At 34.2% G+C, this 13,005-nt stretch overlaps 1 protein-coding gene across 2 annotated transcripts in view; it reads right to left on the minus strand.

The window, feature by feature from the left end:
* Positions 1 to 13,005, minus strand: part of LOC150102709 (uncharacterized) — a 343,878-nt gene that overhangs the window by 18,573 nt on the left and 312,300 nt on the right. For both annotated transcript variants that reach the window (XM_090399309.1, XM_090399308.1), the window contains exon 12: positions 2,325 to 2,425. In XM_090399309.1, coding sequence (XP_090255435.1) covers positions 2,325 to 2,425 — 101 coding nt within the window. The remainder of the gene's footprint in view (positions 1 to 2,324; positions 2,426 to 13,005) is intronic.

Below are 13,005 nucleotides of genomic sequence, written 5' to 3' on the forward strand. Positions count from 1 at the left end.
AAATGCTAACAGTTAAATTATTCATAAAGAGAAATTTTATCAAATGGATATAACGAAAGATGACACCACTGTTATTTTATGAATTATGTTATTTCTACACAGCATCTAAAACATCAAGAAATATGTTTAAAAGTTCCATGATTCTTAAGTTTATACATATATATATATATATATACATATATATATATATATATACTGTATATGTCGGTGTATAAGACGACTCTCAAATACTACAGAAAACCCCTCGAAATCATGGGTTGTCTTATACAGTAAGTGTAAAAAGGGAAGCTTAATTTCTTGGATGAATATTTAGTAGTTACAATACATCGTTATATAAGAAAATAGGCAGTGTTTATAAACAAATCAGATTAATTTTTTGTTACATAAATTTATTTAAAATATTACAATAGATATAAGTCTTAAATAATAATAATTATTAACCTCAATTTTCATATTAATTTTCTTCATCATCCGTTGAAAATAGTTCTTCAGATTCATTGTTTAAATGATTGTCAAATGGATCCCAGTTCGAATCCGGTGAATTGATTTTGTTTTCATCATCATCAGTGTCCCACAACAGATCATCTTCCGTACCATCCATAAGATTAGAGATACCACACTTTTTAAAACACTTTTTATTACAGTCTCTACTTTTACTTTATTCCATGCTTTGATCACAAAATTGCACAATATCAAGTGATGCAGTGTGCATAGATCCACCATTTGTAAATGATTTTTCACCACTCAACATCCAATTATTCCACTCTTCTCGCATGTGATCTTTAAATGGTTTGTTCAAGCAGACATCTAGTGGTTGCAATATAGAAGTTAAACCACCTGGTATAACAGCAATTTTTGTGTTATTTTTTTCTAGAAGACTTTTAGTATTCTCAGTTAAATGACTACGAAACATATCCCATACTAATAAACTGCATTTCTTCGTTATACTGCCTGGTCACGTGTTCTATACATTATTTATCCATAATTTCACACCATTTTCGTCCATCCATTCTTTTTCGTGAAAATGTACAAAAACACCTGAAGGAAATTTTATCTTAGGTTTAGTTTTACGTTTGAAGATAATCATTGGTTTTAACTTGGTTCCATCAGCCAAACATGACAACACAACCGTAAACCTTGTTTTTTCATGACCAGTACTTCGAACTAGCACACTCTTATTACCTTTAGACTCCACTATTTTATTGCTTATCATATCAAAGCTCATAGGAATTTCATCCATTTTTCCAATATTTGACAACAGAAATTTATTAGGATAAAGAGCCAAGAGGCTATTTTTTTTTTTTTCCAGTGGCGTAAATTAATAGAAATTTATGTTCTTGTTTCAACTGAATAATAAATTTATGGAAACTGGTAAGTTTGTGATCAAGATCTGCTGGTAGTTTTTGAGCAGTTTTCGTTTTTTGTCTGTTCATAAAACGATTACACCATCCTGAAGTAGCTTGAAATTCTATACTTTCATCCGGATTCAATCTTGACCATTTTAATGCATATGCTCTAATCATATTTCTTGTAACAAGATAACAACCATTCTGCTTTGTTTGAATACCCATTCTGTAACGTGATTTTCCAGTTGTGGCCATCGGGCATCCCTGTTCTCATCGCACATTTTTTCATTGGCAATTTTTTTAAAGTATCTTCTTTCTTCCTCCATTATCTTACCACCTTCTCGGTTATGTCAAACTTTCTTGCAACAGCACAGTTATTAGTTTGCTTTGCCATTTCAATTACCCTTATTTTAAATCGAGCTTCATACTTGCTTTGTTTTGTTGCTGGTTCCATGATTTTAAATGATAACAATTTTAATAATCCTAAAATTTAAAAAAAATGCAAAATTAATAATTAATTAAAATTGGGGCTAATCACTTTTAATTAGGATAATTCGTGTAAATACTAAATCTGTGCTATGCAAAAAAATAACGGATATAATAACAATACCTAACGTTGCATTAATACAAGAAAGAAGAAATTGGGGGGGGGGGGGAGGGGTCATCTTATACAACCAACATAAGCTTAAAACCTAAAAATAGCCTAAAATTTAGGCCTCATCTTATACGCCGATCGTCCTATACACTGACATATATGGGAGTGATATATATATATATATATATCACTCCCACACGAGGCCATCAGGCTGAAAGCAAATAAATGTGCAGGCTTATCTCACAGAATGCTAATCTCATATTTTTTTTGAATTCCTTGCTTCATACAGTTACCAAAAATCAATTGAAATTACAGAAGGAATTAAACTGTTAATACAAACAAATTTTAAATATTTCTAAATGCTTAATCTTAATTGGACTTACATTATCATTCTCATTAAAGAAAATTCCAATAAGTTTATCCATAATATAATCCACTTGTTTTTCTAGAAAAAGTCTTGTGAATACCTCATACTTCAATAACACTATAAAGGAACAGTATATTATAGCAAAATGTATATCATATATATAATTATTTTGTGACAATATAACTAATTATCTTTAAGACTAGTATTAAGCCTGATGCAAGGAAGCAAAGTTTTTATAGCATCAACATCAGAACACAAACAGAATCTTTAAGGGCAAAAGATACTTCTGATGATTAAGATCTCATATAATAAATCGTAATCATATATAACAAATAATAATTTTTCAGAACGCTATTGCATCTGACTAAACAAAAGCATTTATTAATCAAACTAATGTACTTAAGCACATAGTACAAGGAATACCAACTACTCCAAATTACAAGGTAATTTGGAACTGGTATTCTAATAAAATTTTCTTTAAAATGTTATTAGATTTTATTATTTAAATTTTCTTGAAAGTATCTGTTACAATGATACTTTTCAGAAGTTTTATTGCAGTGGTTGAATACGTTATCGCTAAAACAATATCATCTTAAGTGTAACCTGATGAAGGCTTGATTAGATTAAAATTATGTCCCCTAGTTCATGACACTTGATCAGTTCATTAACAGCTTTAAAAACATAAATCAGATCTCTTTTTATCTGCCTTTTCTCTAAGGTTTGTAAGCCACAAAATTAAGTTTTTGTTGTTGTTGTTTTTTTCATAAGAAACACCACTCATTCAACATATTCTGCACATCACTCATTGTGCAGTGGTAAAAAATTATGTGTATTAGTATTAAGAAAGAATTGTTTGTACTAATACCAGCCATTAAGTTTTCAAATATAGGGTTCTGCTGTTTTATGTCTGACTGGTGGTTTTATTTATTTCTTTTTATTTTTTTAGTATAAATTTGCCTCTGTCTTATATTAAACTGAGTTTGCATCCATCATGGCAGCAGCAGCAGCAGCAGCCAGATCTGATATGTTCTCTCTCAGCCCACAACCATTTAAAGACTACATATAGCATTAGTTGATGATTTGGTAGCATGTATTGCATATGTGGATTTAAAACGTGGCAGGTGAGGAACAGGGAAGTGTATGTGTGCATTAAATGTAGACATCAGAAAGTGCTAGGCAACATAATCATTTCAATCTGGGGATTTAGCAGCAGCAGAAACAGTGCTTGGAAATGGGTGAGTGCCGACATGTAGATACCAGTGGTGTGTTAGAAGGTGAAGAAAATGTGAAAGATGTGTCTATGAATTTGACCTTGAGCAGTGTTGCACAAAGAGATGTTTTGTATGATAGCTGTGACTGTGTTCCCGAATGTCAGGTGAAAGCAGGATGCATAGAGAGAGAGAGAGAACTACTGAGAAGGGAGATAGAAGGCACAACGACTGGGCTGAGAAGGGTGAATTAGGAAATTAAGAGACTTTGAATACAGTAACTGTGAGACAAGGGCATAACAGAGCAAGAGAGAGAGAGAGAGAAGAAGGAAGGCAAGATAATGTGAGAGACAAGGAATGAGAAGAAACTGGAGAAAGTCAAGAGACTGTGGAAGCTTGGGATAGAGATGAAAGGAATAAGGGAAGCAGGTGAGAGTGAGACTGGAAGCAAAAAGGCAGTCAGGAATGCCAGTGAAAGAAGAATAAAGGAAACTGTTTGGAATGTCATGTATAGAGATTTGATGACTCAGGATGTGTAGAGTAAACTACCTGCCAGGAGGAATGATAAAGAGTATGGTGATGGCAATGATGCAAGGTAAAAATGTAGAGGAGAGGAGATGCTAGTGATGGTTGGTTCAAATGACCTGAGAGGTAGTGCAAATCATGTACCAAGAGATTTCAAAATTATATTCGAGATAGTCAGCAGAAATGCATTAGATAGTCAGTGTGTTGCCTCAGTATGATAATGCAGAGTAGAAAAGAAGAGCAGAATAATAATGAGATGGCAGTGAGAATGTGTGAGAAGAGAGGTCTGGAATATGTGGATTCATGGAGTACATCTGAGGACAGAAGAGAAGGATTACATTTAACTACAAAAGGATGCAAGTATTTGAAGAGACTGTTGTTTTCTAGACAAATGAGTGTGTTACGGCAGAGTTCAGCAGGGATGGAACATAGCAGGGATTGCCTAATATGGAGATAGTGGCTTAAAAAAATGAGAGGGTGTATAATATATTGCAGAGCTAGGTGCAGTTTGTGGGGAATAATCATATGAATGCTGGAAATGCACTGGTTTTTCTGTATGCAAATACCAGCAGCATTAGGAATAAAAGGAATGAGTTTGTGATGTTAATTTACTCAGACTCTCAAAAGAATATTGGTATCAATGAAACTTGGTTAAGTGAGGAGGATAATAACAAATTATTTATAGTTTGTCATTATCTTATTTATTTATAAAAAAAGTTTTAACATGATATTTCCTTTATTTTTATAGTTTGTTATCATCATGCCAATTCACAGTAATCAAAAATTGAAAAAGAGAAGGATGTTCTGACAGAGATAGAAATAAAAGGGCATACCATATTTCAGCAGAATAGAGAAGGTAAATCCAGGAGGGTTACTCATGGTAAGAGATGAAATGAGCCCTCTCGGGATAGAGAATCAGAGCAAAAATTATACTAATGGCATTGAGATTAAATAATGTGAAATAGAAGTTCACAGAACAAGATATTTAATGGAATGTTACTACAGTCCAGGAAATATAGATGGTGATGAGCAGGAAATGTTTAAGTAAATTAGTTTGGCAAGTGCAAAGTGAATGATCATTATATGGACCTCATCTATAACAATATCAACTGGGATAAATTATTTTATTGAACTTCTTGAGGGAAAAACTGTCTTCAGTAAAATGTGGTGGAGGGACCATGAGGATCAAGAGTTTTGGATCAGTCACATCATCATCAAAGGATCTGATTATGACCAAGATATCATGCTTGTTCCCAGTTGGTGAGAGTAAACCACGTAGTCCTGATTTGGAGGATGAAAAGGTACACAGATCAAAACAGAAGGTAATTTGTGTGGAATCATAAGGCAGGCAATTATCAAAGACTTAGAAAGCAGTCTGGAGCAGTACAATGAATGAATGAATTTCAAGGAGGAAGAATATCAGGTCAGTAGCGCATGGAGATACTTAAGAAAAAATTCTTGGCATCAATGGCAGATTGCACAACTCGAGTGAAGTGAAAATAAAGTGCTTTGGAGTCACATAATTTACTAGTATAGTATGAAAAGAAAAATTAGTATATCAAAGGAGCCTGGTGTTGCAATCCAAAGAGAATCCCAAGGAGTCTTTTTCACTATGTAGTGAATAGGAGAAAAAAATGATCACGGATGGATGGAAATGGGACTTTGTTGACCAAAGTAGATGACATAGTCGAGATATTTAATTATCACTTTATTAGCGTGTTCCATCCTAGTAGAACAGACTTTATTCTTAGAGGGTTAAGGAGGGGTAAAGCATCAGACATGAGTGAAGAGGACATATTCCTAACACTGAGATGCTAGTTGTCAATAATGCAGGGGAACTAGATGGAATTACATCATGAGTTTTAAGGAATATGTTGTGGACCTGACCGTAAGTCTATTGAAATTTATTGAAATTCTTGCTACAGAGAAAGTTCCTGGAGAGTGAAAGAGAGATATGATAGTGCCATTGCATGATGATTTGTGTTTTAGTAACCTGGTTGCCTTTTAAATTTACAGAACATCATCATCAAATTCCTGGTATATACATATACCCTCAAGGGGTGTACAGGATACGATAGTACCACATGAAAAATTTACATCATTACTAACTTCCTATCTACAATTTTCCTCCAAATCAGTCTGTTGCTTGTCAAGACTCCAACACTATCAGATCTTATATTTCTATAGTCTAAGGCACTTTATACCGTATCAATCCACCTATATCTTGGTCTTCCTCTGGGTCATTTTGCTGCCAACCTGGCAGAGAACATTTGCTTTGCTAATCTTTCTTCACCCATTCTGTTTAAGTGACCATATCACCTGAGATTAGCTGTGCTAACGCATTCCTGGATGCTGACAATGTCAAGTTCTTTCCTAATATCCTCATTTTTAATGATATTGCCATTGATGCCATCTGTTCATGCCCCTAATCTTTCTCAGGACTCTCATATCTGCAGTCTCTAGTCTTTGGTCAAGGGTTTTACTTCTGACTCAGCTCTCAGATCCATAAGTCAAAATTGGTTTGAACACTGTCTTGTATACAGCTAATTTAGTGTTTCGACTAATTTCTCTCTTATTCCATATAAATTTATTCAATTGACTTCCTACTGTACCAGCTTTGCTGATTCTGTTATCTACTTCCATATTCAATTTACTATCTTCACTAAAAATGGTGCCTAAGTAGCTGAAATGTTTTACTTGTTCTATGGGTTCTCCATTTACAATGCAGTTGATATTTTCAATGGTTCTGCCTATTTTCATTGTCTTTTTAATGCTGACCTTCATACCATATCCGTTACAACAGTTATTCACTTTAGTCAGGGAATCTTGCAGTCTTGTAGTGGATTTATTTAGAAGTATAACATCATCTGCATAAAGCAAAGAGCTGAGATTAACATCTCCAATTTTGATATCAGGTTTAATACCACTTTTCTTCATAATGTGATCCATATAGATAATGAATAACAGAGGGGATAATGTACATTCTTGTGTGACACCAGATTTAAGATTAAACCACTTTCCTGTACTACCTTCAATTCTAACTACTGACTTATAACTCAAATAAAGACTATTATAGTATTGCTTGATATAATGCCCCATCGACACCATATAACTGTAGTGTTTTGATTAGCTTTCTCTTTTGGCACTTTGTCATATGCCTCTTTCAGATCTACAAAACTTAAATACAGATCTTTGTTATATCCTCATGATTTCTCAACTATCTGTCGTAAAATGAAAATCTGATCCTGATAGCCTCTATTTGGCTTGAATCCAGCTTGTTCTTCACCAAGTTTCTCTTCCACAATCCTTCTCACTGTTTCTCAAGTATAGTTGCATATATCTTACCAGGAACACTCAGTATATTTACAGTAATTCTGTAATTTACAGAACAAACTATATCATTGGTTGCTTCTATATACCAGGGGATCAACCAGAAGATGTGGATATCATTGATAGATTATAACAATGAGTGCAGAGCAATTGTTATGGAGGAATTAGACTAGGGATTTAGACTGGAGGTCTAAATGAAATGGAAATTATGCAGTCGCTGAGGGATAACCAGCATAAAAGGGACCAGGGGTTTGAGAGAGAGAGTGCTGGATCCTTTAACAGCACTAGAAGATGTATCCATAACCCAAGGTAAAATATTCTACATCCTGTAATTAAAATGAAAAGCCAAACGGCTTTAACTTACTGGCTATATAACAACATAGGATTTTTATCCCTTTAATATCTATACTCTACATCCATTAGAGAAAAGTGAGCACGTATTCTTGCTCTCAGCATTTGCTAAGCATGTGGAATTCTCTATCAAGAAAGAATTTATGCTGAACTTTAAAGCTGATAATTGAGTATGATAATTAAGATACTACACAAAAAGAATGTCAGTGGTACATAGGAAGTGGTCAGGAGTGTAGAAGAGAAACAGTATCAGACTGTATAGTGGCATTCAGGAGGATAAATCCAATGAGAGTTAAGCAGATAAGTAGAGATATAAAGAAGGGGAAAAGAAAGAAAATTAGCACCAAGTAAATCTAAATGTTTTTTCATTATGTAGAGAGTAAGAGGGAAAATGACTGTAATCGATGCCATGACAGGAAGTAGAAGAAATAGTTGTGTTGCTGAGTGATCACTTTGCATAGGACTATCATCCTGGTGGAGATTTTGCAGTTGCTGATGCAAAAGAGACTAACTTGAGAATTGAGGTAGATAAATATGAGGTATTAAGCATATTGTAAATATCAATGTGAATACAGCAGTGCAAATAGATGCATGTTAGCTTATGTGCTATGCAAATGTGCAAGAGAATTGGCAGTGCCTCTGATGAAGTGTTTAATCTAAGTCTCATCTCTGAATAGGTTCCATGGAAGTGGAAATAGAATAAGAGAGTTCCATTACATAAAATGTGACTTCAAGACAGAAGTAGCAAATTACAGACCACTTAACATCTCAGGAGTGGTTGTTAAAGTATTGGTAAAGCTAGTTAAAGATGGATGTCTAGTAATATGATCCTTTAAGGTGGGTGGCACTGCTTTGTAAAAGGCAAATCCTGGGTTAGTAATTTACTCATATTTTATAACAGAGTTACAGCAGAATTAGATATAGGAAATGGATACACCATGATACTGCTGAACTTTGAAAATGCATTTGGAAGAATACCACACAGAAAACTATTACAAAAGTTGGAACAAATGGAAATGGATAAGAAGCTGGTGGCATGGCCAGGGGGATAGCTAACAGACAGACAGCAAAGAGTAGTACATAGTGGAGTGGGATCTAGAGAAATGAGGGCAACTAGTGAAGTGCCCGAAGGCTCCATTACTCTTTAATTTCTATTTTAACAATATAGGCAATGATTTATGGGAGGAATATTCAATTGTTCACTGATGATGCAAAACTTTGGAGAACAAAAGTTGATGTGGATATCCTGCAGGATGATTTAAATAAATTGGCATTGTAGGCGATGGATAATGGTTGTCAATTTAGTGTTGCAAAATGTAAGGTTATGCATTCTGGGTTGAAAATATTGCATACTGTGCAATGCATTGATGGTACTGAATTGTAGGAAATTGATCAGGCTAGGGACTTAGGGTGGACAGAGAGTTGAAGTTCAAAGGGCATACTGCAAAAGTTGGCAAAATAGCTCAAAGGATTACTTGGGTGTTGAAAAGCACACTAACAAGTAAGGATACACTAGTTATTATCTCTCTTTATAAAGTTATAATTCTGCCGCATCTTGACTAGATTTTTTGCTTCAAGAGTAATAAATGCGTGGAATGGATTGCCAGAGATAATTGTGAGTGCTTTGAATGAATGAGCTTAAGCTGATGTATTGTGCTAAGAGCTTCCAAAAAGTACTGGATTCTACACAGAAAATGGCAGTTTGATTGATTAATGACTACTCTGTCACTAATACACTTTACTCAGATCAGTTTCTTCTACTTTTTTCTGCAAATATTTCTATGGCCACTGTTCATTAGAATTAGCATTAATAATTCCCTCACTCTCTGTCAAATTCATTCAAATGCTAATCAATACTCTTTCACAGTTTTATCCCTTCTTTCAAGTTGCTGCCTTCGAATCTCCTACCTTAAGTATTTCCCAGGGAATGCAACCCAGAGATTTTCAAAGTTAAATGTGAACAAGTTCCTTCCTGCTCATCCATGTTACTAGTGTACTATAGGTTGATTAGCCTCTTGCAGAATGGCTATCCATAAAAATTGAAACTAAAAAGGAAAACTGGCAAGCAACACAAGCTTTAAACAACACTGCTAATTAAAATAAATTTGGCTATAAAAAAGATACCGAAGAGTTGGGAGAATGTCATCTGCTAACACAAAAAAAATTTCACATTTGACGTCTGTAGATGCCATATGGTCACTCCCATACCTCACAGGGTTTTGGGAGTGAAGTCTTCTGGTAGAATAACTGGTAGGATTGCAGATTCTCTTCCCGCACAGAGTTTGTAGAACAAACATCCATGCCCATGGGTGGGATTCAAACCCGCAGCATCTTGGCCAGAGAGCAGACATGCTAACTACTCAGCCAACCAAGCCAGCATCTTCTAACATGCACACACAAAAATATAATAAATAAAATAAAGTAAAAAAAAAGAAAAGAAAAAAAGTGTAATATTTTTCCATTATACTGTAATAAGCTATTAAACTTTTCAAAGAGAATGCAATTATTATTATTACGTGATGCCTCCAGAGAGTCCAAGGACTCATCACAGGAGGACACTCTACTTTGTCAAATACATCTCACCCTTCCACTACTACTTAATTCATCCACTACAACACTGCTTATCATCAATGCCATCTACCACCCATCATCACCAACAACAGTATTTTTTGCCTGTAAATTGCATGTGTTCTGAAGGCTGTTTTGTTTGTATGCAAGATAGGAAACCTTAGTTTCAGGGGGAAAACAAATTATATTATGAATTGGAAGGAATGAAATGCATAACAACAGTGGACTTGTCAGTGGTGGCAACTAGTTTCTTTATAACAGCTGATAACAGAGACCACAGTAAACTGTAATTTAAGTGGAAAGAACTGGATAAGGGAAATGGTAAACTGATCTCATCCCATCTTGACTTCAAGTAATTAGATTTCTAAAAACCTACTTACTCTGCTTATGATAAAGCAACTTTTTGTTTCATTGGATGAAAAACCACACCACATCCATATCACCTTCACTTGAAAAGTTTTAAAAAAGGTTCCTCAAGTCCCAAATGAAATTCAAACCCAGATTCTTCCAACCAAAGGACAATGTCAATGCCAACTGAGTTACAGACAGGTAAAAGATATAAATCTATAATAAAAAAAAAAAAATAATAAAAAATAAAAATAAAAAAAACATATTCTCTTTTTCACCCATATTATATCTAATATCATATGCAAATATTTTGTGAAAAAATTTTTTGGAAAATTTAAAGAAATTAGCAAATATAATAATAAAGGTAAGTAATTGCTGGATTTCTGTTTGGAACACAGACTAATCATTATAAACACAATTATAAAGATGAGCACAAATTCACATGGAGAGAAGACAACAAGAAAAATCCTATTGACTATTTGTTATTGTTGACAGTGAAATCTTCATGCTGTTCAGATTGCAAGAGTATACAGGAGATGTGAAACAGGAAATGATCACCATTGTTTTAAGCAGGATGAAAGCAAATATCATACTGAAAGAAAAATATGTGAATTCTAAAAAAAAAAGAAACAAAGCTGAACAGCATTCAGGTGAACTTGAGACTGAAATATACAAATATTCTTTATGAAAAAATGAAAGAGTTCGAAAACAAGAATCAAACCTTGGAGATTCAATGATAAAATATGAAGAAAACTATGAGTGATTCAGCCAGAGAGGTCTGGAGTAATTAATGGGAAAGATTCTTAAATGAAACAAGCATTAAGAGAAGAGTAGCAGAAAATAGTGAAAATAAATACAACCAAGAGTCGCTAAACGTGGTATTTCCATTTAGTAAACGCCACCTGTAGTTTTGAGTGAAATTAAATTCTGGTAGGCTGAGTGATCTTATTAAAGTTTTCCATATGTCAGCTATTATCATTCCCTGATTTCTGTTAAGATTTTCTCCAGAACGGAGGACTACAATGGCTTCTTTGAAATTTCTACAATGGAAATCTTCTAGGTAAGATATGGAGCTGCTATCCCAATCAATGGTATGGTTAGTAATTGCAAAATGATGGGCTAGACCTAAGATGTCTGTTCTGTTGTTATTAACATCTCCTATATATTCTTTTTTTTTCGGATTTCGAGGCTTTTCGACGTCTCTCCTATATAGTTTAGATCAATCGGATGTTGTCGTTGTTGTTGTTGTGGGGGGTGGGGAGTTTCTATGAAGAATCTAGTTGATTAAATTTTTTGAATAGCCATTTTTTATTAATGTCTCTGCTATATGAGTAATTTCATCATAGAGTTCTTTTTCTTCTGAGATAATGTTCGTAGCTCTATTTTGAACATATGTATTATGCTGAGCTTCTGGGAAATATGGTGAGTTGACCTGAAATGAAGGTAGCATCCAGTGTGTGTTGGTTTACGGTAGACTGTTAGTTTGATATATCCATCTGCTAGTTTCTTGATTAGGGTATCCAAAAATGGTAATTAATTATCTTTTTCCAGTTCCAAAGTGAATTGTATTTTTTGATGAAAATAATTAATTACTTTGGAGGGACACAAAAACAGCTCTTTTGAACTTTTTAACCAAATTTAATTCTTTTCATCAAAAAATACAATTCACTTTGGAACTGGAAAAAGATAATCGACTACCAATTTTGGATATCCTAATCAAGAAACTAGCAGATGGACATATCAAACTAATAGTCTACAGCAAACCTTCATTTCAAGTAAATTCACCATATTTCTCAGAAGCTCAGCATAATTTCAGCATATGCTCAAAAATAGACCTACAAACATCATCTCAGAAGAAAAAGAACTCTATGATGAAATTACTCATATAGCAAAGACATCAATAAAAAATGGTTATCCAAAGAATCTAATCAACAAGATTTTTCACAGAACCCCCCCCCCCCCCACAACAACAACAATACCCTACCATCACTCAATACAGTTCATCCTTAGTTATTCCTTATGCAGGTACAGTGTCCGAGAATGTCACAAAACTTTTTAAACTGTTCAACATCGGAGTTGCATTCAAGGCAGTCAAGACTGTCCGTCACGTTTTAAGATCGCAAAAAAAACATTAATCCTTTTTTCAAACAAGCTGGAGTGTACAACTTCCCATGTGCTTGTGGTCTAAACTATAAAGGACAGACGTCGAGAAGCCTCGAAATCCGAAAAAAGAACATATAGGAGATGTCAATAACAACAGAACAGGCCCATCATTTCGCAATTACTAACCATACAATTAATTGGGATAGCAGCTCCATGCCTTACCTAGAAGAAGATTTCCATTGTAAAAATTTCAAAGAAGCTCCT

Source organism: Typopeltis vanoorti, chromosome 10 (genome assembly GCF_054136105.1).
Source record: "Typopeltis vanoorti isolate ZY-2024b chromosome 10, IOZ_Tvanoo_1.0, whole genome shotgun sequence".
Classification (NCBI taxonomy): domain Eukaryota; kingdom Metazoa; phylum Arthropoda; class Arachnida; order Uropygi; family Thelyphonidae; genus Typopeltis; species Typopeltis vanoorti.